This window comes from Oncorhynchus tshawytscha, linkage group LG31, assembly GCF_018296145.1.
Source record: "Oncorhynchus tshawytscha isolate Ot180627B linkage group LG31, Otsh_v2.0, whole genome shotgun sequence".
Lineage (NCBI taxonomy): Eukaryota > Metazoa > Chordata > Actinopteri > Salmoniformes > Salmonidae > Oncorhynchus > Oncorhynchus tshawytscha.
The window spans coordinates 18,969,951-18,993,723 of NC_056459.1; the positions used below are offsets into that span (position 1 = coordinate 18,969,951).

At 40.1% G+C, this 23,773-nt stretch overlaps 3 protein-coding genes across 3 annotated transcripts; 1 reads left to right on the forward strand and 2 right to left on the reverse strand.

The window, feature by feature from the left end:
- Positions 1–4,073: 4,073 nt before the first annotated feature.
- LOC112229553 (ras-related GTP-binding protein C) lies at positions 4,074–8,513 on the reverse strand. Its single transcript, XM_024395454.2, has 7 exons — positions 7,983–8,513; positions 7,568–7,771; positions 6,807–7,006; positions 6,178–6,292; positions 5,884–6,026; positions 5,039–5,187; positions 4,074–4,828 (listed from the first exon to the last, which is right to left on the reverse strand). Exons 1-7 carry the CDS (start codon positions 8,166–8,168, stop codon positions 4,671–4,673), a joined length of 1,155 nt encoding a protein of 384 aa, XP_024251222.1. The 5' UTR covers positions 8,169–8,513; the 3' UTR covers positions 4,074–4,670.
- A 4,489-nt stretch (positions 8,514–13,002) lies between these two features.
- LOC112229552 (c-Myc-binding protein) lies at positions 13,003–19,778 on the forward strand. The gene is made up of 5 exons (XM_024395453.2): positions 13,003–13,186; positions 13,508–13,580; positions 13,774–13,822; positions 19,131–19,260; positions 19,507–19,778. The coding sequence occupies exons 1-5, from the start codon at positions 13,172–13,174 to the stop codon at positions 19,549–19,551; spliced, it is 312 nt and encodes a 103-aa protein (XP_024251221.1). The 5' UTR covers positions 13,003–13,171; the 3' UTR covers positions 19,552–19,778.
- An 823-nt stretch (positions 19,779–20,601) lies between these two features.
- LOC112229551 (gap junction alpha-9 protein-like) lies at positions 20,602–23,480 on the reverse strand. The gene has a single exon (XM_024395451.2). The coding sequence runs from the start codon at positions 23,005–23,007 to the stop codon at positions 21,451–21,453; it is 1,557 nt and encodes a 518-aa protein (XP_024251219.1). The 5' UTR covers positions 23,008–23,480; the 3' UTR covers positions 20,602–21,450.
- Between the last annotated feature and the right edge of the window lie 293 nt (positions 23,481–23,773).

The following is a 23,773-nucleotide window of genomic DNA, read 5'->3' on the forward strand; positions in this document are numbered from 1 at the left end:
CAGTGGGTCTACCTTAAAGACTACAATGCATAGACCATACAGACACATGTATACACAGTTCAAGTCAGGTCACCAATGTAGAGACAGTCACTGGTACCAAAGTAATGTAACACTGACTCCAGGTATTTCATATAATAATAAATACCATACAGCAATCTAGGTGTGCGTTACATTACATTTGTGGTAAGGTCAGTGGTCTTGAACCTCTGATATTTATAATTCTATTAACAGTCATAGACATCATACTCCGCTTCTCTGATTATTTTCCTTAGTAGATCAATAGTGCCATCTACTGCCCACTGTAATACAGCAGCAGTGCCATGATGAGCCAAGACGAGGGTTGCACAATTCTAGGAACTGGCAATAAATTCCCTGGTTTTCCCAGAATGAGGAGGGAATAAGCAGGAAAGCTCCAACCAGGATTTCTGGAAACCAGGGAATGTATTGAAAGTTCCCGGAAGTTTGCAACCCTAGCCTCGAAACACACGTCTAGCCTCGAAACACACGTCTAGCTTCGAAACACACGTCTAGCCTCGAAACACACGTCTAGCCTCGAAACACACGTCTAGCCTCGAAACACACGTCTAGCCTCGAAACACACGTCTAGCCTCGAAACACACGTCTAGCCTCAATTTGTGGACTTGTGGACTTCAGGAAACAGCAGAGGGAACACCCCCCGATCCACATCGATGGAACAGTAGTGGAGAGGGTAGCAAGTTTTAAGTTCCTCGGCATACACATCACAGACAAACTGAATTGGTCCACTCACACAGACAGCATCGTGAAGAAGGCGCAGCAGCGCCTCTTCAACCTCAGGAGGCTGAAGAAATTCGGCTTGTCACCAAAAGCACTCACAAACTTCTACAGATGCACAATCGAGAGCATCCTGGCGGGCTGTATCACCGCCTGGTACGGCAACTGCTCCGCCCATAACCGTAAGGCTCTCCAGAGGGTAGTGAGGTCTGCACAACGCATCACCGGGGGCAAACTACCTGCCCTCCAGGACACCTACACCACCCGATGTTACAGGAAGGCCATAAAGATCATCAAGGACATCAACCACCCGAGCCACTGCCTGTTCACCCCGCTGTCATCCAGAAGGCGAGGTCAGTACAGGTGCATCAAAGCTGGGAACGAGAGACTGAAAAACAGCTTCTATCTCAAGGCCATCAGACTGTTAAACAGCCACCACTAACATTGAGTGGCTGCTGCCAACACACTGACACTGACTCAACTCCAGCCACTTTAATAATGGGAATTGATGGGAAATGATGTAAATATATCACTAGCCACTTTAAACAATGCTACCTTATATAATGTTACTTACCCTACATTATTCATCTCATATGCATACGTATATACTGTACTCTATATCATCGACTGCATCCTTATGTAATACATGTATCACTAGCCACTTTAACTATGCCACTTTGTTTACATACTCATCTCATATGTATAAACTGTACTCGATACCATCTACTGTATCTTGCCTATGCTGCTCTGTACCATCACTCATTCATATATCCTTATGTACATATTCTTTATCCCCTTACACTGTGTATAAGACAGTAGTTTTGGAATTGTTAGTTAGATTACTTGTTGGTTATTACTGCATTGTCGGAACTAGAAGCACAAGCATTTCGCTACACTCGCATTAACATCTGCTAACCATGTGTATGTGACAAATAAAATTTGATTTGATTTGATTTGAATTTAGGCAAGTGACTTGTTTCAACCTCGGAAGCATTTTTTGTTTTGTTCAAGACAATACATTTACTGTATAGGATCCAAAATGGTAGGTAGACTGGATGTTCAGAACAGTACAGTTATGAGTGACAATATTCAAATGAAAAAATATCTTTAATGCTTCACACAATTTCAGATAAAATAGTGGGAGACACTCAAATTTCCCTTCTAATTCAAGTGCTTTAAATGCTTAATTACACTCAATAAAAAAAAACATTTATAACCTTATGGCATCTGACAACATATTCGATATGATTCACCTCCCGTTGCACCCAAAAGCAGAACAAAGACCAATGCAAACATTATCTCACAATGGAATCATACCAATTGGTTGTCAAATGAGTAACAAACACTTTCATCATAAAGGTTATATCCCAAATGGCACCCTATCCCCTTTATAGTGCACTACTTTTGACCGGGCCCTGGCACAAAAAAAAAATTGTACACAATATAGGGAATAGTGTGCCGCTTTGGAGGCATGCTAAGAGTCAGTCACTACAGCACCCTAGAACCAATAAGACTAACATCCTGTACTACTCCATTTGAAACGCTGGTCATTTATTAAGTTATTATAACTTGCACAGTTGGGGTCTAGGGAGACCTCAAGCATTCCCTTTATAGTGCAGTACTTTAGACCAGGGCCCATAGGGAAACCCATAGGGCTCTGGTCAAAAGTAGTTGTCTGACATCCTTAATCGAATTCCACTGCTCTATCGATCACTCCATACAAGAAATGCTAGTGGATGTGGCCAGAGTGATGAGGATGGGCAGTCAGACTACAAAAGTATTGCACTATGTAGGGACGCAGTCTGAATGATTACCTCTACATACCACAAGGGTTGTTGGTACTCACTACTAAAAACATACTGTAAGTACTATACTGACCTTTCAGATAGCTTTCCATATCAGAGAGAGAAATACCTTTACAAACACACACACACACACACCAGTCATAATTGTGTAATTGAAAGATTAAATTAATTAATACATTATGTAAAAAAAATGTTGGACACAGGTATTTGTAACACAGAGACCTTTCAGCAAACATTCACACATTTTGTCATTAGTATAGTTCAATATATATGTTTTTATGCAGCACAGGGCACTGACTGGCCCAACAGTAAACTCATTTTATAGTGAATTTGGCTACAAGTTGAAACTGACAACTGCATGAGAGTAGTAGGTACAGTATCATAGTTTACAACCACAAGTACTTTTCGAGGTGGTTTTCTTCCCAGGTGGGGGAATGTTATCTTTGAGGAACAAGGCCTAGTTTTTAGCTAGGCTCCAAAACAATCAAATCAACTAAGTTGAAATACATATAGCAATAGACCCAGATCTATAGTTGTATGCTTACAAATAGACCCCTTTGCACCATAGTAACCAATGTCCAGTGCAATAACACTAACATGTACACTACCAATCAAAAGTTTGGGTCACTAAGAAATGTCCTTGTTTTTGAAAGAAAAGCTATTTTCTTTGTCCATTAAAATAACATAAAATTGATCAGAAATACAGTGTAGACATTGTTAATGTTGTAAAAGACTATTGTATCTGGAAACGGCTGATTTTTTAAATGGAATATCTACATAGGCGTACAGAGGCCCATTATCAGCAACCATCACTCTTGTGTTCCAAGGGCATGTTGTGTTAGCTAATCCAAGTATATCATGTTAAAAGGCTAACTGATCATTAGAAAACCCTTTTGCAATTATGTTAGCACAGCTGAAAACTGTTGTTCTGGTTAAAGATGCAATAAAACTGGCCTTCTTTAGACTAGTTGAGTATCTGGAGCATCAGCATTTGTGGGTTCGATAACAGGCTCAAAATGACCAGAAACAAAGAACTTTCTTCTGAAACTCGTCAGTCTATTCTTGTTCTGAGAAATGAAGGCTATTCCATGCGAGAAATTACCAAGAAACTGAAGATCTCGTACAACGCTGTGTATTACTCCCTTCACAGAACAGAACGGGCTCTAACCAGAATAGAAAGAGGAGCAGGAAGCCCCGGTTCACAACTGAGCAAGAGGACAAGTACATTAAAGTGTCTAGTTTGAGAAACAGATGCCTCACAAGTCCTCAACTGGCAGCTTCATTAAATATTACCCGCAAAACACCAGTCTCAATGTCAACAGTGAAGAGGCGACTCCGGGATGCTGGCCTTCTAGGCAGAGTTCCTTAGCTAACCCAACGTGCCATTGGAACACAGGAGTGATGGTTTCTGATAATGGGCCTCTGTACGCCTATGTAGATATTCCTTTTTTTAAATTTTTTAAATCTGCCGTTTCCAGATACAATAGTCTTTTACAACATTAACAATGTCTACAATGTATTTCTGATCAATTTTATGTTATTTTAAATGGCCAAAAAAACATGTTTTTCTTTCAAAAACAAGGAAATGTCCATTTCTAAGTGACCCCAAACGTTTTGAATGGTAGTGATATTTACTGTTTCAATGCAGGCTTCCTAATTAATTTGTTTTCCAACATTGCTTCCTGTTGAACCTTGCCTGAAATAAGAGCGGGAAAACACAGATAGTGCCCTGTTTAAATGACTTGTGCTGAGGAAGACCACAATGGTGACATTGTCATCTTGATACTCGTAAAACTGTTTGTAGCAAAAATAATCATTATGGTCAAATAAGTGATTAGACGCAACCCAAAAACATTGAGGTGCTTAAAATAGATGTGCTTGCTGGCTTCAACTCTGTTCAGTGTTTAGTCCATTGCAGCGTGTTTTTACCCTTTCCAATCCTTGCACAGAACAGCATCCCCCCATCCCAAGTGTTATTTTTCAAGGTTTTTCCTGCTTTTTCCCTGTGTCACCTTTGATGGTCCATAGCCTTCCAAGTAAAATAGACCATTACTACTTGTCCATTCTCAGTGGCCTAGGCATTCCAAACCTCTTTGCTTTTCTTACATTCCTCTAAACAGCACTTCCGTTTAATACACCAAGTTTTACGCTGGACAAGCTGTTGTTGGACGAACTTGGCTGTAGTCTGCCTGTCCTCTGTGTCAAGGACCCCACTTCAAACACCTCCTGGATGGCTTTGCGGAAACAATGGAAGTTATAGTCTATTAAACCTGAAAGAAAACATCAGAAAATAAATCACGCTATATGAATTTATTTCAAAACGAATTAGGCCAGTATCTTCCAGCACTACAAATGAGATAAGCATGGTAGTGCAGCGTGTTAAACTTCTTCTAAAGGCTATATGCATGTCGGTCAAATCAACAATAGGCTGCTAACATAAATGGTTAAATCCTATAAATGGTGCCAGACTTTTGTCTTACCTTTCTTTTCAAAGCTCTCCTCTCTAAGGATGCAAACAAGGGCTAGGAACTTGGTGACCTCTTTCAGGTAGAGTATGGTGGTATTGTTGAGCTTAATGATGGCCAAAGACTCTTTATCATATGCACTGCCATTTCCATCTTCCCTCAGGCTGCAATGGAAGAACACAAAGCTGTTCACTTTTTACAATCCCAAAATAAACTCAAAGCTCTCCACAATAGCTTTTCACAATCACAGCAATCTACGATTTCTTGTCAACCTTTACAATCACAAAAGCATCCTTACCACCTGCTTCTACCGAATACAGTGCCAGAGTGATGCGTATTCACTGCACTGTTCATCTCAAATGATTTTCACATAAATCCCAAGCATGTACAATATAATTGATTGAAGAGACAGTTAAATAGGATGTCCAATACACACATTTTTAAATGTCATGACAGGGATCATCAACTAGATTCAGACGAGGGGTGATTGTTTTCTTGAGCAGATGGTCGGGGGCCGGAACAAAATTACAAATGATTTGTAGACTGCAAATTGACGACAAGAAGCCCAAACACATAATAGTTGACTAAAACACAATAATTTGAAACCTTTCTTACATTTGTCTACGATCACGTGTCTCTCTATTATGCGTGGGAATACTTGGGAACAGATTTCCAAAATTAAAATCACTTGGAGCTGATTTCCTGTTGTTTTTGTAGTCTTATGTCCAACAATGATTTATTATTAGTGTTTATTTATTTTTAATTTTTTTGCTTATAAAACTTGGGAGGCCAAATAAAACCACCTGCGGGGCAAATTCGGCCTGCCAGTTGGGGAACCCTGGCATATGATTTTCTCTCACCCATAGATACAAGAGACGTCAATGACAACATCGATCATGTCACAACAAAGCTCGTATGACTGCATGTCCACAGGGGAGCTGTCGGTGGCGATGTAAATCTTACTGACCACGTCAAACAGGAAGGCTTTCTCAATCCCAGAATTCTGTCCAAAAATAAAAACACAGGGGCAATTTTGACATAAGAAACATTATCGAAAGGACTAAAACATTGCAAAAAATCTGTTGAGATTTGTGTAGAAGTACAGAAAAACAAGCATCAGTTCAAATCAGCTTATTGGTCAAAATAATACATACTGATATGAAAATGTTCACAAGGTTTTCCAATGTTGGTAGCTGAGGAATGAGCTTCTGGACAACTTTACTGAAAGCCTCAAATATAGAGTGGTCATAGATGCTGGTCAAATAAAAGCTGAAACATGGAAAGAGAGAGGAGAAAGAGAGAATTGAGATCGCAGTTATATTTCCTGTGTTTCTAACAGTTCCTCTCCCAACATGTTAGGTCAAAAACAAGCTGATCCCTCTGAGTAACATTCAGCCACATACCTAACCTACCACCAGTTAAGGACAAAACAGACTGCGCCGACAAATGGTTAAAAGCAAGTGTGTGGCCTTCATATCTCATCTGACCACAGAATTTCAGCTGACATTTACTACTGTTCATTTCCCTAAGATTCTTCATGTTGAATAGCCACAGTTGGTCCAGACCCAGCAGGTGATCTACTGCGCACGGCCGACGTTCATTATGTTGTGCCTTGTCCTTTATACTAAAGGCTGTTACACACGTCATGCAAACAGAACGACGGAGCGCTGTATATAGTCCGTTCCAAATGTTGAGCCACACAAAAGTACATAGAACTACATGTGAAAATGACGCGTCGTTGCTGTGTTTGCATAGTTTGAGTGAAGTGTGTAGGGCCCTTAACCTGAGATGAAGCTTCTCCAGGCTGGCATCTGCCAGGTCATCGTTGGCTCTCTGATGGACGTCTCTTTGGGTTTCTATCTTGTGGTCGTCTGACAGGCCATCAACCTTATGGATAAACACCTCAAAGTTGATCTCTGGGTTGACCCTGTAGGCTCTGGACACTGTGAGATGTAGCCTCCCCAAGGCTTCAACATAATCATCCTGATGAAACCAATAGAGAACAAAGGCATAAGTAGAGCAGACACAATGCATCAGCCTATTTTTTAAAATAAATAAAGATCAGTGGAACTGTAGGCTGTACAGTCAGTCTCCCAGGACTGCTGTAGAAAAGAAGAGCCTTCTCAATGTTTGCCATGGGTAGTGGGCAATTGCATGGTTACGGAATTATGCTGAGACTCATTTTTTCACTTTCAAATGTATACCTAACAAAAAAAACATTGATTTTAGAGTTAAACAAACCATACATCTCTATGCACAAGGACTACTTTTAACAATTTCCACTGCACATTTTACAAAAAAACATTAACAGGAAGAACTGTGCAGATAAAAAGTTCAGTAACAGAATAAAACTGAGGGAGATTTTACCATTATTCTGTTACCAAACTGTGCATCTGCAGTTTTCTAAGTAGTCATTAGAGTTGTATGGTTTGTTCATCTTTGAAATCAATGGTTTTTGTTTGGCATACATTTTAAAGCATAATTAAAGTGTGTTACCTTGGAATTGCCCTAGTACGATGTCTAACATTCCTCTAGTATTCTCACCTGAGCATCAATGACGAATATCAAAGCCCCCGTGCCCCTGAAGATCATCTCATAGTCAAAGGTAGGGTCAAAAAAGTCCACCTGACCAGGGAAGTCCCAGATTTGAAAATTGACGAAAGAGCTGCTGGAGATGTCATCCTTGTAGATTTTGTTGGTGCTCTCCAAGAACAGCGTCTCGTTAGGCGACATCTTGTGGAATACAACCTGGATATTGCACAACAGATGTTTAAATTAGACAAATACAATCAGTGTACATTACTACTTGACTAACTAGCTATGTAATCAACAATTTGAGTAGTGTGCTATGCATAAACACTATGGTGCATACACATTATAAACATTGTAGTGATGCACAGAAGAACTGACCAGCAGCAACTTATTGGAGAACTAAACTAACAGAAGTATAGCAACACACCTTTTGAATAGATGACTTTCCACTTCTCCGCAATCCCATCAGCAGGATCCTTGGTTTACTGTCACCTGATGTCGTGCTCTCCTCCTCGATATCTGGTTCCTCTACTCCGTAGCCAAAATCCTTTGGGAAAGAGTCCACAACACCATAATTCCGAGCCAATGCAGGCTCCTCGTACTGAATCGACATTTTACCTCAACTTCACCAAACAAATCAACGTTAGCGATTGTTAAATCTACTGGTCAAATCCAACCCTGTTTGGAGATAGCTAGGCTAGTTAGTGCTAACGCTAACTACTCAGATAGCTTGCTAGCTACTGGTTTTGCTTGGTTGTTCACAACCTAGTCGTGATTTGAAAATAGACGATAGGTAGTGCTGTTATAGGGTGTATTCACTACGAACTAAATACCAGCATTTTAGTATCAAAAAACATTATTGTATACTATACTTCCGCTACCCAACACCCACGGGTTTAGCTTATCAACTTGCCAATTTTGTCTCACTTCCGCCATAACCTGTATTTCCCGCCCCCTTAATCTCATTGGTTCTCCCGCCTAAAACGTTAATCATAGCCCAAAACGTGTACATCTACGCACAGCAGTGTTAGAACATTGGCCCGTTGTCTTTCCTACTTCTCGAATTTTCAGCGCAGCTCAAGCAATTTCTCCAACCGTCAACACATTGAGATGAATAGAGGACGCGTACCGGGACACGCGTTGGTTGGGAATTTAGTTTGTTGGGGGGGCCAAGGGCTGTTCTTTTCACGAAGCAACACTGAGTGCCTGGATACAGCCCTTAGCCGTGGTATATTGGCCATATACCACAAACCCCAGAGGTGGTGCCTTATTACTATTATAAATGGGTTACCAACGAAATTTGAGCAGTACAAATTAATGTTTTGTCATACCCGTGGAATGTGGTCTGATATACCAAGGCCGTCAGCCAATCAGGGCTTGAACCACCCAGTTTATAATTTTGTTTATATAAGGGGTGGGTCTAATCCTGAATGCTGATTGGTTAAAAACCCATTCCAGCCTGTGTCTATTTCACAAATTACCACCAGCTATTACACCAGCTATTACATTAAAATGCCTATTTTCTCCACTGACTGCTCAATCTACTGTCTCATCAGCCCAGCTATTTATTTTTTAATTAACTAGCCAAGTCAGTTAATAAGAACAAATTCTTATTTACAATGATTTCCTACCAGGGAACTGCCTTGTTCAGAGGCAGAATGAGTCAGTTTTACCTTGTCAGCTCAGGGATTTGATCCAGCAACCTTTCGCTTACCTGCCCAAAGCTCTAACCACTAGGCTACCTGCCTTGATCATCACAATAAAATGCATATTATATCATATTTCTTTTAGACTAACATTTCATTTTCAACAGAGGAGATTTGAATAAAACCTTGCTGTCAGGACACTGTTGTTCAGAGGAGCAAGAACGTTGCCAGCCAGTATGGCAATCCAACAATTAGAACTATCGAAGTTATTGGAAACTCAATAGTAGACTGTTGGAATAGGCTAATTTCAAGATCATTGCCTAAGATATTATACAACAAAATTTGAGGAAAGCCCAACCATTTAAGTCTTATGGGAAATATTGGGAATTAATGAAGTATGAAAAAAGACAAACAGCCATGAAGAGAGGTAAAGAAATTGCTGAACTTAAAAGACTGAGGTAAAATAAATTTAAGGAAATACTTTTTCTAATCTCTATGGAGGACCTTGATGAAGAAGGAAAGGCTCAGTTATTTTCTTTACAACTAGAAATGGCCCAATGAATGAAGAGAGAACAACAGTGGCATTTGTAAGATCAAGAAGGAGATGGTTGGAGGAAGGTAAAAATACACAAAATCATTTGACAATTTCGTGAGAAAATCTGAATTTACCTCAATTCATGAGTTTAATATAGATGGCAAAGAAAATGAAAACCCCAAAGATATTTCAAAATATGTTTCAGAATTCTATGGTAATCTTTACACCAGTAATGCCTGTCCTACTAGTGACATATCTGCCTTTCTAGACGAAGACTTCCAAAAGTCTTGTGATTAATTAATTTAAATGAATGAAATGTTAAAAAATTATCAGCAAGATAAAAGAGAACAAATCTCCAGGGAATGATGGCCTTTTTTTGTGAATTCTATAAATATTTTCAGGAGGATATTGCTGAATTTATATTTAATGTTTTAAGGAGGCAATTGATTTAGGGGTCCTGCCTGTTTCTGCAACACAAGGCCTCATTTCTGTTATCCCCAAACCAAACAAAGATCCTATGATGTTAGAAAATTGGAGACCAATCACATTAATGAACAATAATGGAAAGCTACTTGCATGCATCTTTGTAGAAAGACATAAAAGGTCTTGACAAAATCATTGATGATACCCAGTCTGGTTTTATGAAGGGCAGACATATATGTAATAATATTCGACTAGTATTGGACTTGATAGACTACAATGAGCACATTATGGAAGATAGCTTTATTTTATTTGTAGACTTTTACAAGGCTTTGATACAGTAGAACATTATTTTATTTTTGAGACTTTGGTTTTGGTCAATATTTTCAAAGTGTAATTAAGACACTTCACAATAATAGCAATGCTCTGTTAAATTATCCCATGGAACTTCAAAGAGATTCGACATTAGAAGCGGAATTTAACAAGGATGACCAATTTCTCCTTTCTTATTTTTATTGGTCACACAAGTTATGGTACTTTATATCTTATACGGATAGATTTAGGGGTATTCAGATACAAGATAGAGAGATCAAATGTTCATTATTGTCTGATGACACCACCATTTAAAAAAAAAATATTATAATGAAGCCAGGAAAGCTATTGAGTGTATTAATGTCTTCTCACATGTATCTGGTTTATCTCTGAATATTAGGGAATGTGAATTATTTGTGTTGAAAATATGTGACTTAAACTCAGTATGTAATATCCCTGTATAAGATGTGGTCACATATCTTGGTATTAAAGTTAGCAAAGATCAGAAAGAAAAGGCCAATTTAAATTGATCTCCTATTGTAGAGAAAATTGGAAAGAGATTTAATGCATAGTCCCATGGGATGTTGGCTATCAACAACAAGGCAACTCCTATGACTAATTGGGAATGGGACACAAGCGTAGGATTGATCACCCTGTCGCTGGCCGCCTTTGGGGAGGGTGTATAGTGTGAAAGGCCGAAACACCCTAGGAACCAAAGGTGCACTACTGACGATGCGCTCCCCAAATTTCACCACCACGCTCACTGTTCATTAACTCTTGGAAGTGCTTGCACAAAGGATAGTAACATCTCATCCTGTGTTCTTGGAATCTAACTTCTGGTTATTATGAGATTTTTCTTTATCTGGACTGTACTTTTGTCAAAATCTGAAAGTCTGTCCAGATTAGTTTATACCTCCCTTGCCTTGGATGTTCCTCTGTCAGTAACTAAAACGGTTGATTCTAAATTATTTAACTTCATGTGGAGGAATAAACCTCATTATTTAAGAGAAGCAGTAATATGTAGCACTCAAAGTGGGGAAGATTTGAATGCTCTGGATTTTAAAACCTCTAATATAATCTTTAAGATCAAATGGATACAAAACTATTTAAGAAATAAGGATTGCATTTGAAATATAATCCCTAATTTAATATTCCAACAGATTGATGGAATACAATTCTTACTCAAATGCAATTTTGATGTGGGTAAGATCCCAATTAACCTAGCTAACTTTCATAAAAAGCACTTCTAACTTGGAACCTCATGTAAAAACATAATTTCCCCCCAAAAAAGATATACAACCTGGAATAATAAAGGCATAAAATACAAAAACAAGTCTTTGTTTTTCCAGAACTGGTTTGACAACAGCATTATCTGGGTTAAACACTTATTGAATAATGATGGACAAATGTATGATCATCCAGAACACATGAGAACACACAATGTTACATTCACTCCTGAGGATTTTCAAAAAGTTGTTATAGCTGTCCCTAAAGGTGCCATTCTTCTTTTGGGAGATTATAACAGTACTCCAAGTTCAACTGTTGAGGATTTTGTAGCCTCAATACAGCTAGAAGGAATTGACATTTTAAACTATTAATGTAGTAACATGTATATAAGAAAACTATGTCAAAATGTTACTATCCCCTCAGCTAAAATATAATGGAATACAGCTCTAGGACAAGTGAACTGGAACAAAGTCTCGCTGTTGTCTGGCAAATATTGTATATCTAATAAGGTGAAAGAAGTATTATACAAACTCATTCATAGAATCTACCCTGTAAAGACCTTTATTACACACAGATTCAAAACAGCTATTGATAACAAATGTGTATTTTGTGGTTGTGACCCAGAAACTCTTTTGGGACTGTTCTTATGTCAGAATATTTTGGAGTGCGTTAGAGTATTTTATTTTAAAAGAAACTACAATTGATATTAATTTGCGAGACTCTGATATTATGTTTTATTTTTATCCAAATTATATGGACCCTGATTTAACCTTCATTGTTAATTTGTTTATTTTTCATACCAGATTCTTTATTCATAAAATGAAGTGGGCGAAGAACAAACCTATCTTCACATTGTTTGAGATAGGATTGAAATATTTAGAAATTATCAGTAAGTGTAAAAACAAAAAAGCAATACGTACACTTTTTGTCAAATTGAAAATGTATCTCGATATGTAACACCCATGTCTATGTACTCTTGTTTGTATATTTCTGTTTTGTATTTGTTTTGTTCATAATAATAATAATTTATTTTAAAAAATGACAAAATGACCAGCCGGCTTGGGCAGCAACCCTAGATTTGTGTCGGGACTATATCTTGTGGAATAATTCAATGGTATGAATAAATAAAAATACAACAAATTAATCATAGTTTTAGCAATCGTAACCTTACCACCGTGGAAGGGAGCAGTCAGGGGTATATTCACTAAACGGAACTAAACGGAAGCAAACAGAGAAACGGAACAAAACGGGGAGGGTCCTACCACAATTTGTCCAATAGAAACTCTAATTTTCGTTGTAAAACGTTTTCCCTTTGGAGTGAACCGTTTCTGTTGCAAAACGTTATGCAACAGATGAGACATTTTGCAACAGAATCTGCGTAATGAATACAACACAGGCTTAGTTTTTTGATAAATATTTCCAGCTGTAGATAGTTTACTTATCTTCATAACGTAACATATTTGGTCGCCAGGCATAATGTCCTATTACAGAGTAAGTATACAAAAACTTTCTTCAATTAACTTCATACGAGTGGTTTGAAGATAGCGCTTTCATATCCTGTGTTTTCACTTGTTAACGTAGTTTTAGCTAACGTTACCTGCATTAATTTATTACTTTAACTTTCACGCTTTATTGGCTAGCTTGTTTAGTAGTTAGTTTTCAAATTTCATGGTCAACCAAACATATTTGTATTCTGCTTGCTGACTGCCCGGAAACAGTCAAGTAACTGAAGTAGTAAGCTAGTTGCTGCAAATGGACAACGTTTGTTTTGTTACAGCCTTTTAAATGTGTTTTCTTTATTGTTTCTTTCAGGGTTCTGAATCTAAGAGGGAACAATTTCGAAGGTATCTCGAAAAAGCGGGTGTTCTTGACACTCTCACCAATGGTAGGTCTTTCAGAAATTCAAGGACATTACTGCCACAATGCATAGACTATGTATGCATATAGCCATTGTCTGTGTGAGAAACTTTGTTTTAATTTTTCTTTTAACTGTAACCACTTGACTGTGTAAACGTAGTAACTTTGAGTTCTATACACATCACCACCAATGTCCATAACCACAGTCCTGCTGTTTGCAGTGTTGGTGGCCCTATACGAAGAGACAGAGAAACCTAATAATGCTTTGGAGTATCCTTTTGTCTTGGCTTGGTAATACTCCAAATTGATATAACAGAAGCGTCTTAAACTAACTGATCTTATTGATGGTTCCTGTCATTTTTAATTTAATTTGTGATGAGAGATGCATGTATGTAGAACAAACATGCATCTCTGACAAAGAAATACCACAAATAGAGCCTATCTGCACAGGTCAAGAATGTTTTCGTACTGAACATGGCCCATGTAGGCCTAGTCATTGGGCGGGGAAATTACCTTGACCAAAGTATGGTGACTACAGCCCCCTGGCAACTCGGTCAAGGGTAGAGTTTGTCTACATCACAAAATCCGCATCTACAATTGTGGTTGTGCATGCGACGTCTTTAAAATCTCCATCCCTAACTATAACGTTTTCTGACAAGATAGAATTGCCAAAGGGGGTGTAGTTAGCCTGCAGAGTTCTGTCATACTATCCAGGTCTGTGCCCAAACAATTTGAGCTTCTACATTTAAAAATACACCTTTCCAGAAACAATTCTCTCACCGTTGCCACTTGTTATAGACCCCTTCAGCCCCCAGCTGTGCCCTGGACACCATATGTGAATTGATCGGACCCCCATCTATCTTCAGAGTTCGTACGGTTAGGCGACCTACACTGTGATATGCTTAACACCCCGGCCGTCCTACAATCTAAACTAGATGCCCTCAATCTCACACACATTATCATGGAACCTACCAGGTACAACCCTCAATCCGTCATCATGGGCATCCGCTTAGATATCATCCTGACCAATTTGCCCTCTAAATACACCTCTGCTGTCTTCAACCAAGATCTCAGCGATCACTGCTTCATTGCCTGTGTGGGTAATGACCAGCGGTCAAACGACCACCTCTCATCACTGTCAAACGCTCCCTAAAACACTTCAGCGAGCAGGCCTTTCTAATCAACCTGGCCAGGGTATCCTGGAAGGATATTGACCTCATTCTGTCATTAGAGGATGCCTGGGTTCTCTTCAAAAGTGCTTTCCTCACCATCTTAAATAAGCATGCCACATTCCAAAAAATGTAGAACTAAGAACAGATACAGCCCTTGGTTCACTCCAGACTTGACTGCCCTTAACCAGCACAAAAACATCCTGTGGCATTCTGCATTAGCTTCGAATAGCCCCCACAATATGCAACATTTTGGGGAAGTCAGGAACCAATATACAGTTAAGAAAACTAAGGCTAGCTTTTTCAAACAGAAATTTGCTTCCTGTAGATCTAACTCAAAAACGTTTTGGGACAATATAAAGTCCATGGAGAGTAAGAGCACCTTCTCCCAGCTGCCCACTGCACTGAGGATAGGAAACACTGTCACTACTAAAGGTCGACCGATTAATCGGAACAGCCGATTTAATTGGGGCCGATTTTGGACGTTTTCATAACAATCGGAAATCGGTATTTTTGGACACCGATTTCGCCGATATAATTTTTTTTGTTTTTTACACCTTTTATTTATCCTTTATTTAACTAGGCAAGTCAGTTAAGAACACATTCTTATTTTCAATGACTGCCTAGGAACGGTGGGTTAACTGCCTTGTTCGGGGGCAGAATGACAGATTTTTACCTTATCAGCTCAGGGGATTCAATCTTGCAACCTTATAGTTAACTAGTCCAACGCTCTAATCACCTGATTACATTGCACTCCACGAGGAGACTGCCTATTATGCGAATGCAGTAAGAAGCCAAGGTAAGTTGCTAGCTAGCACTAAACTTATCTTATAAAAAAACAATCAACCTAACATAATCACTAGTTAACTACACATGGTTGATGATATTACTAGTTTATCTAGCGTGTCCTGCATTTCATATAATCGATGCGGAGCGTATTCGCGAAAAAGGACTGTCTTGCTCCAATGTGTACCTAACCATAAACATCAATGACTTTCTTAAAATCAATACACAAGTATATATTTTAAACCTGCATATTTAGTTAATATTGCCAGCTAACCTGGCTCGTTGTGAACTCTGTGAAGACTATCTCTTCCTAACAAAGACAGCCAACTTCGCCAAACGGGGGATGATTTAACAAAAGCGCATTTGCGAAAAAAGCACAATCGTTGCACGACTGTACCTAACCATAAACATCAATGCCTTTCTTAAAATCAATACACAGAAGTATATATTTTTAAACCTGCATATTTTGCTAAAAGAAATCCAGGTTAGCAGACTATTAACCAGGTGAAAATGTGTCACTTCTCTTGCGTTCATTGCACGCAGTCAGAGTATATGCAACAGTTTGGGCCGCCTAATTTGCCAGAATTTTACATAATTATGACATAACATTGAAGGTTGTGCAATGTAACAGGAATATTTAGATTTATGGATGCCACCCATTAGATAAAATACGGAACGGTTCCGTATTTCACTGAAAGAATAAACGTCTAGTTTGAGATTTTCCGGAATCGACCATATTAATGACCTAAGGCTCGTACTTCTGTGTGTTATTAAGTCTATGATTTGATAGAGCAGTCTGACTGAGCAGTGGTAGGCAGCAGCAGGCTTGTAAGCATTCATTCAAACAGCACTTTCGTGCGTTTTGCCAGCAGCTCTGCTTCAAGCATTGCGCTGTTTATGACTTCAAGCCTATCAACTCCCGAGATTAGGCTGGTGTAACCGATGTGAAATAGCTAGCTAGTTAGCACGCTAATAGCGTTTCAAACATCACTCGCTCTGAGACTTGGAGTAGTTATTCACCTTGCTCTGCATGGGTAACGATGCTTCGAGGATGGCTGTTGACTATGTGTTGCTGGTTCAAACCAAGGTAGGGGCGAGGAGTGGGACGGAAGCTATACTGTTACACTGGCAATACTAAAGCGCCTATAAGAACATCCAATAGTCAAAGGTATATGAAATACAAATGGTATAGAGAGAAATAGTCCTATAATAACTACAACCTAAAACTTTTTACCTGGGAATATTGAAGACTCATGTTAAAAGGACCCACCAGCTTTCATATGTTCTCATGTTCTGAGCAAGGAACTTAAACGTTAGCTTTTTTACATGGCACATATTGGACTTTTACTTTCTTCAATACTTTGTTTTTGCATTATTTAAACCAAATTGAACATGTTTCATTATTTATTTGAGGCTAAATTGATTTTATTGATATATAATATTAAGTTAAAATAAGTGTTCATTCAGTATTGTTGTAATTGTCATTATTACAAATAAATAAATAAAAATTGTCCGATTAATCGGTACCGGCTTTTTTGGCCCTCCAATAATCGGTATCGGCGTTGAAAAATCATAATCGGTCCACCTCTAGTCACTACCGATAATCCATAATTTCAATGAGCATTTCTCTACGGCTGGCCATACTTTCCACTTGGCTACCCCTACACCGGCCAACATCTCAGCACCCCCTGCAGCAGCTTTCCCAAGCCCCCCCTGCTTCTCCTTCACCCAAATCCAGACAGCTGATGTTCTGAAAGAGTTGAAAAATCTGGATCCCTACAAATCAGCTGGACAAGACAATCTGGACCCTTTCTTTCTAAAATGATCCACCGGTCATCCCCCTCTTCAAAGGGGGAGACACTCTAGACCCAAACTGTTAGACCTATATCCGCCCTGCCCTTCTAAAATCTTTTCCATTTTGAATCCCACCGTACCTTCTCCACGATGCAATTTGGTTTCCGAGCTAGTCATGGGTGCACCTCAGCCACACTCAAGGTCCTAAACGATATCATAACCGCCATCGATAAAAGACAGTATGGTGCAGCCGTCTTCATCAACCTGGCCAAGGCTTTCGACTCTGTCAATCACTGCATTCTTATCGGCAGACTCTATAACCTTGGCTTCTCAAATCACTTCCTTGCCAATTTCACAAACTACTTCTCAGAGTTCATTGTGTCAAATTGGAGGGCCTGTTGTCCGGACCTCTGGCAGTCTCTATGGGGGTGCCACCGGGTTTAATTCTCGGGCCGACTCTTTTCTCTGTATATATCAATGATGTTGCTCTTGCAGCGGGTGATTCTCTGCTCCAACTCTACACAGACTACACCATTCTGTATACATCTGGCCCTTCTTTGGACACTGTTCTAACAAACCTCCAAACGAGCCATACAACACTCCTTCCGTGGCCTCTAATTGCTTTTAAATGCTGGTAAAACTAAGTGCATGCTCTTCAACCGATTGCTGCCCGCACCCTCCCGCCTGACTAGCATCACTACCCTGGACAATTCTGACTTTGAATACGTGGACAACTACAAATACCTGGGTGTCTGGTTAGACTAAACTCTCCTTCCAGACTCACATTAAACATCTCCAATCCAAAATTAAATCTAGAATCGGCTTCCTATTTCGCAACAAAGCCTCCTTCACTCATGCTGCCAAACATACCCTCGTAAAACGGACTATCCTACTGATCCTTGACTTCGGCGACGTGATTTACAAAATAGCCTCCAATACTCAGCAAATTGGATGCAGTCTATCACCGTGCCATCCGTTCTGTCACCAAAGCCCCATATACTACCCACCACTGCGACCTATATACTCTCGTTGGCTGGCCCTCACTACATATTCATCGCCAAACCCACTGGCTCCAGGTCATCTATAATACTTTGCTAGGTAAAGCTCTGCCTTATCTCAGCTCACTGGTCACCATAACACCCACCCGTAGCACACGCTCCAGCGGTTATATTTCACTGGTCACCCCCCGCCTTTCCTTCCAGTTCTCTGCTGCCAATGACTGGAATGAATTACAAAAATCACTGAAGCTGGAGTCTAACTTTAAGCATCAGCTGTCAGAGCAGCATACAGATCACTACCTGTACACAGCCAATCTGTAAATAGCACACCCAACTACCTCATCCCCATGTTATTACTTACCCTCTTGCTCTTTTGCACCCAAGTATCTCTACTTGCACATCATCTGCACAGCTATCACTCCAGTGTTAATGCTAAATTGTAATTATGTTGCCTCTATGGCCTATTTATTGCCTACCTCCCCACTCTTCTACATTTGCACACACTGTACATATATTTTTCTATTGTGTTATTGACTGGACTTTTAACTCTTTTGTTTTTGTCGCTTTCCTTTATCTTGGCCAGGTCACAGTTGTAAATGAGAACTTGTTCTCAACTGACCTACCTGGTTAAAAAAAGGTTAAATTAAAAAATAAGAGTTTAGAATGTGGCTGGTCTAGTGGTAGAGCTGCTACCCCTAGACCACACATTGCCTCTGGAAGAGAACTCGGTCACATTCCATTCTCTGCACCATCAGCTCTATCTCATCTCAATAACTTATTCACTGTATCTAACAACAACAAAGAGTTAGAATAGCCTTCACCTAAACACAGCTTTCTAAAGCATCACCTTGGTGTGGCTGGTGTGGAGACAGCAGATGTCGAGACCCTCCGTTTGGGGGTGTCTGAGCTACAGCAGAAGTGTGATCTGCTCATGGAGGAAAACAAAGAACTCAGAAAGAGGGTCAGCAGCATTGCTGGATAATTAAATATTTTTCCTGAATTGCAAGGGGTGGTTTCAGGACACTGATTTAGCCTAGGCATGGACTAGAAAGCATTTTCAATCGAGTTTTATTTTTAAATGTTTTTGTCCCTGCTTTTAAGTCCAGTCCTACGCTTAATCTTTGTCTGGGAAGCCATCCCAAATGCCTGAAAATGTCAAATATCGGTACCTTGCAAATAGCTGAATTTTCTCTACCTTGTTTTATAGCTTCTGCAGTATGAACCAACACCTGAGGATGGAGCAGCGGAGTAATGTAGTTGGTTGAATTGTTATTTTTTTCACTGTTTGGAAGGGGCGCTTAATGTAAAGCCATCATTTCTTTATAGTGTGATGTGTGTGTGTGTGTATATATATATATATCTCACTTCATTATTAAGGCAATGTAATTTTGTTTAAGTAGTAAATGTGGCTTCTTTGTACAGGCACCTCCTTTGTTACCATTATCTTCAATTTAAGTCAATAAATACTCTTGCAGGAAATATTTCTCATGGAATTTATTTTTGTTGATTTACATTTTACAGTATCTATACTGAACTAAAATATAAATGTTATGATTTTACTTAGTTACAGTTCATATAAGGAAATCCGTCAATTGAAATTCATTAGGCCCTAATCTATGGATTTCACTTGACTCGGAAGCTCCAATCAGAATGAGTTTTTCCCCACAGAAGGGCTTTGTTACAGACAGACATACTCCTCACCACCCCTCTCAGACGATCCCGCAGGTGACTAAGTCGGATGCAGAGGTCCTGGGCTGGCGTAGTTACATGTGGTCTGCGGTTGTTGTTTGGACGTACTGACAAATTCTCTAAAATGACAGAGGCAGCTTATGGTAGAGAAATGAACATTAAATTCACTGGCAACAGCTCTGGTGGACATTCCTGCAGTCAGCATGTCAATTGCACTTGAGACATCTGTGGCATTTGTCCCCAGCACAAGGTGCACTGGTGTAATAACCATGCTCACTAACAGGGATGTAAACCAACTTATGTTCAACATTTGAGCGAAATAAGCTTTTTGTGCGTTTGGCAAATTTCAGGGATTAAAAAAAAAAAATCAGCTCATGAAACACGGGGCCAACACTACATGCTGCGTTTTTTATATTTTTGTTCAGTTTAGATGGAATTCCCAACAACTGATATTTGCCCCTTATTTCAATGCCAAAAAAATAGTAGACATTACTGCTTCTAACCTGTGGTGGGGTTTAAAATGTGTTACTTTAAGTCAATGTTCTTGCCTGTCTCTGTTTGGATTGATATTTTAACCCATACCGTAGGGAAATTATTAGATTCATTTACGAAATTCAAGAATATTTGTACTTTATTTTATAGAGGAAATTATACAATTGTGAAAACAAATCAATGTTCAGTAAAAATACATTTTTTATATAATCCCCTACCACAGCACCATAAATATGTATAATTTACATTGTCAAATGATCAGTGGGCTTTGGGCCACAATATCAATGCTATTTGAGGACATCTGCAGTAATCTGACCTGGGGGGGGGGGACTAGTTGAGTAATATGCAACTAGTTTATTATTCCTTAGCCAAAGTCCTTGTAGTAGTGTGTTTTCAATTACAGTTAAACTCTAACTGTATTTTATTATAGTGAATAGTATTGAATACATTTGACCAGTACATCATGAGCAAAGAAATGATTAATTGGACTGATACTAAAAATGGATCGTAATGTCGCTGACAAAATATCCTGATTAGTTTGGTAGCTAGTGAACTCCAGCTACCAATTTCAACTGGGGAAAGTCAAATTCTGAACTGAATTTTAAAAAGTGCAATACCACAGACTAAATGCTCTTTGTTCATTACTACAAAATGCACCTCTTTTTATGGTACAGTATATTTGACAAAAAAGCAATGCTGTAAACATGACACTGGCGGGGCTATACTTTTTCGTTCAAACATAGTTTTATCCTGCTTCAAGGTGTAGTTCACTATTTTACAACTTGATGTTAGGTAGTTCTTCACCCTGAAAGTAGTGGGTCAAGAGAAACTGTAAATCTTTAAACAGCCATTACAAACTTCAATTAATTTTAGCCATCAAAAGCTAACAATCAATGGAAGTGATGGGGGAATGTGAGCATAGCCTAACACTGTAACAGTTTCTTGTGAAATGAGTTTAATAGCCTATCTCTTAGATCTGCAGGTCGCCTGGAGCTCGTCTGCTTGTGGCGTTACTTGCCAATGACATATGGCGGTTGGGAGAGCAGACCGGAGGACTGTTGCCATCGTGGCTGTGCTGGGACGCAGACCTCAGCTCTCCTATTGAGTCCGGGCTATGAGGTCTGCTCATTCTCTTGAGGTCCGGCTTAGAGAAGGCCCTGGCTCGGCTGGCAGCTAAGCTGCAGCGTGGCTTCATTCTTATTGTCCCAGGGTAGGAGTCCCCACTATTTGAGCCATTCCCTTCCACCACTGTGGAACAGTTCCATGGGGCACTGACCCGTCGTGGTTTCCTCACAATGACCGAAAGGGTCGGACATGAGGAGGCATCTACCCCGGGGTACTCGGAGCCCTGTGAATTGAAGCCCACATGGTGGGGGAGATGGGCAAAAGGATCTACGTGGCAGGGTAGAGGATCCATATGATAGGGTCGAGGGTGCATGACAAGGTCCTCTGGCTCATCCACATAGGGAGACCGAGTCATCTCACTGCTGGTGTTTGAGTTGCTGTTGTGCTCAGTAGGACTTGGCAACACTCCCTCCTTACTGTCTGTATTGTGGCTGTCAGTACCTGGCTTGACTCCAGGGTCCCCCTGAATGGGAACAAAGGCAGAAGAGGCATTGAGGAGGGGATACGTGGGTCCATTACCCTGCTTCTCCAGCAGGAATATGTACCCACTCTGTGCTGTGTGGATAGTAGGCTTGGGGCCCACAGAGGTGGCCCCCATGTTAACCTGTTGCACAACAGAGTTTCTTTTGGACTTGCTAACATAGTAGTCATCCTTGAGATGTGTTTGATAGGCCAGGATGCCCTTCTTGAGCTTCTTGTAGCTCAGGTGCATGATCTCCAAGAGGCTGAGGAAGAGGGACACGGCGGCGATGCCCTGCATGAACATCATGAATATGTTTTTTTCCGTGGGCCTGGAGACAAAGCAGTCCACCACATTTGGGCAGGGCTCCCTCTTGCACTTAAATAGAGGGTCCAGGTGGTGGCCATAAAGGAGGTACTGGCACAGCATGAAGCCCACCTCCACCACAGACCGAGTGATGATGTGGGCCACGTAGGTCTGTAGCAGGGACCCCCTCAGTGGAGCCTTGTTGAGCTTCCCCAGATCCAGCTGTCTCATCTCCCTCTCGATACGTCTCCGCACCTCAATCAGCTCCACTTCCACCGCCTCCAGCTCCCGACGCAGAGCCGCCTTCTTAGTGTGACGCGTCTTCTCCAGAGCTCGCAGCTGGTAGATGGCGTGGCCCATGTAAACCAGAGAGGGCGAGGAGACGAAGATGACCTGGAGAACCCAGTAGCGGATGAGAGAGATGGGGAAGGCTCGGTCGTAGCACACATTGCGGCACCCTGGCTGTTCTGTGTTGCAGATGAAGTCTGCCTGCTCATCGTTCCACACGCCTTCTGCAGCAACGCCAAGTGCTAGCATCCGGAAGATGAAGAGGATGGTCAGCCAGGTCTTTCCCACCATGGTAGAGTGGATATGCACTTCCTCCAAGATCCCACCGAGGAAGTTCCAATCTCCCATCTTCACAGGGGTTTTGCTTATTGACGGGAAAAGGTCTTTGTTACTTAAAAAGTAGAGACAATATGGAAATGGAATGTCAAAGTTAAGTGTATGGTGAGGTCAATAATAATACATAGCACAATGTGTAAACAATGTTCAAAGAATTCCTGGCTTCATTTGATTATATGAATTAGTATTGATGATGATAATGACTATCATTACAATGATTGGTAATTGGAGAAGAAATATAGAATATTAATAATTAGCCTGCCATTGATTCAGGTTTATTGGACAAAAAAATTTAATTGGGACATGTGTAATGGATATAGGAGACGAAAGCAGCGGGAAGTAGTTTGGGGGTGCCTGCGCAGAAGACTTCTATATCGGTCCACTAATATAAGACTAGTAAAGGCCTAGTGCATTACCTTTATTTTTTTTACAACTAAATGCATGTGGGTGTTTAACAGCATTTGTAAGTCTGATAATTATCTGTACAAAATAATTTATCTGATAATACTTGTGGAATATGAAAGTACTTAAGATGTTTTCCAGTTTCTTGAATTACTTTGTAAATGCAAATAATTTCTATGTGGAAACTGAAATGGTCTATTCATTCCTTTTCCATTTTAGTAGCTGCTCTTATCCAGAGCAATTTACAGTAGTTACTGCATACATGTTCATGCTGGTCGCCCATGGGAATCGAACCCACAACCCTAGCATTGCAAGTTCTCTGCTCTACCAACTGAGCCACATCGCATCAAAAACAACGTGTTTTTCTTCATGCTCA

Excerpts from the sequence above, each read along its gene's own strand:
- LOC112229553 (XM_024395454.2), bottom strand. The coding sequence starts at position 8,168 with ATGTCGATTCAGTACGAGGAGCCTGCATTGGCTCGGAATTATGGTGTT. Across the intron at positions 6,293-6,806 it reads CTGGAGAAGCTTCATCTCAG|CTTTTATTTGACCAGCATCT; the intron begins GTTAAGGGCCCT and ends TCCATGTTTCAG. Across the intron at positions 4,829-5,038 it reads GGAGAGCTTTGAAAAGAAAG|GTTTAATAGACTATAACTTC; the intron begins GTAAGACAAAAG and ends GTTTTCTTTCAG.
- LOC112229552 (XM_024395453.2), top strand. Across the intron at positions 13,581-13,773 it reads TCTTGACACTCTCACCAATG|TGTTGGTGGCCCTATACGAA; the intron begins GTAGGTCTTTCA and ends TGCTGTTTGCAG. Across the intron at positions 13,823-19,130 it reads AAACCTAATAATGCTTTGGA|CTTTCTAAAGCATCACCTTG; the intron begins GTATCCTTTTGT and ends ACCTAAACACAG.
- LOC112229551 (XM_024395451.2), bottom strand. The coding sequence starts at position 23,007 with ATGGGAGATTGGAACTTCCTCGGTGGGATCTTGGAGGAAGTGCATATC.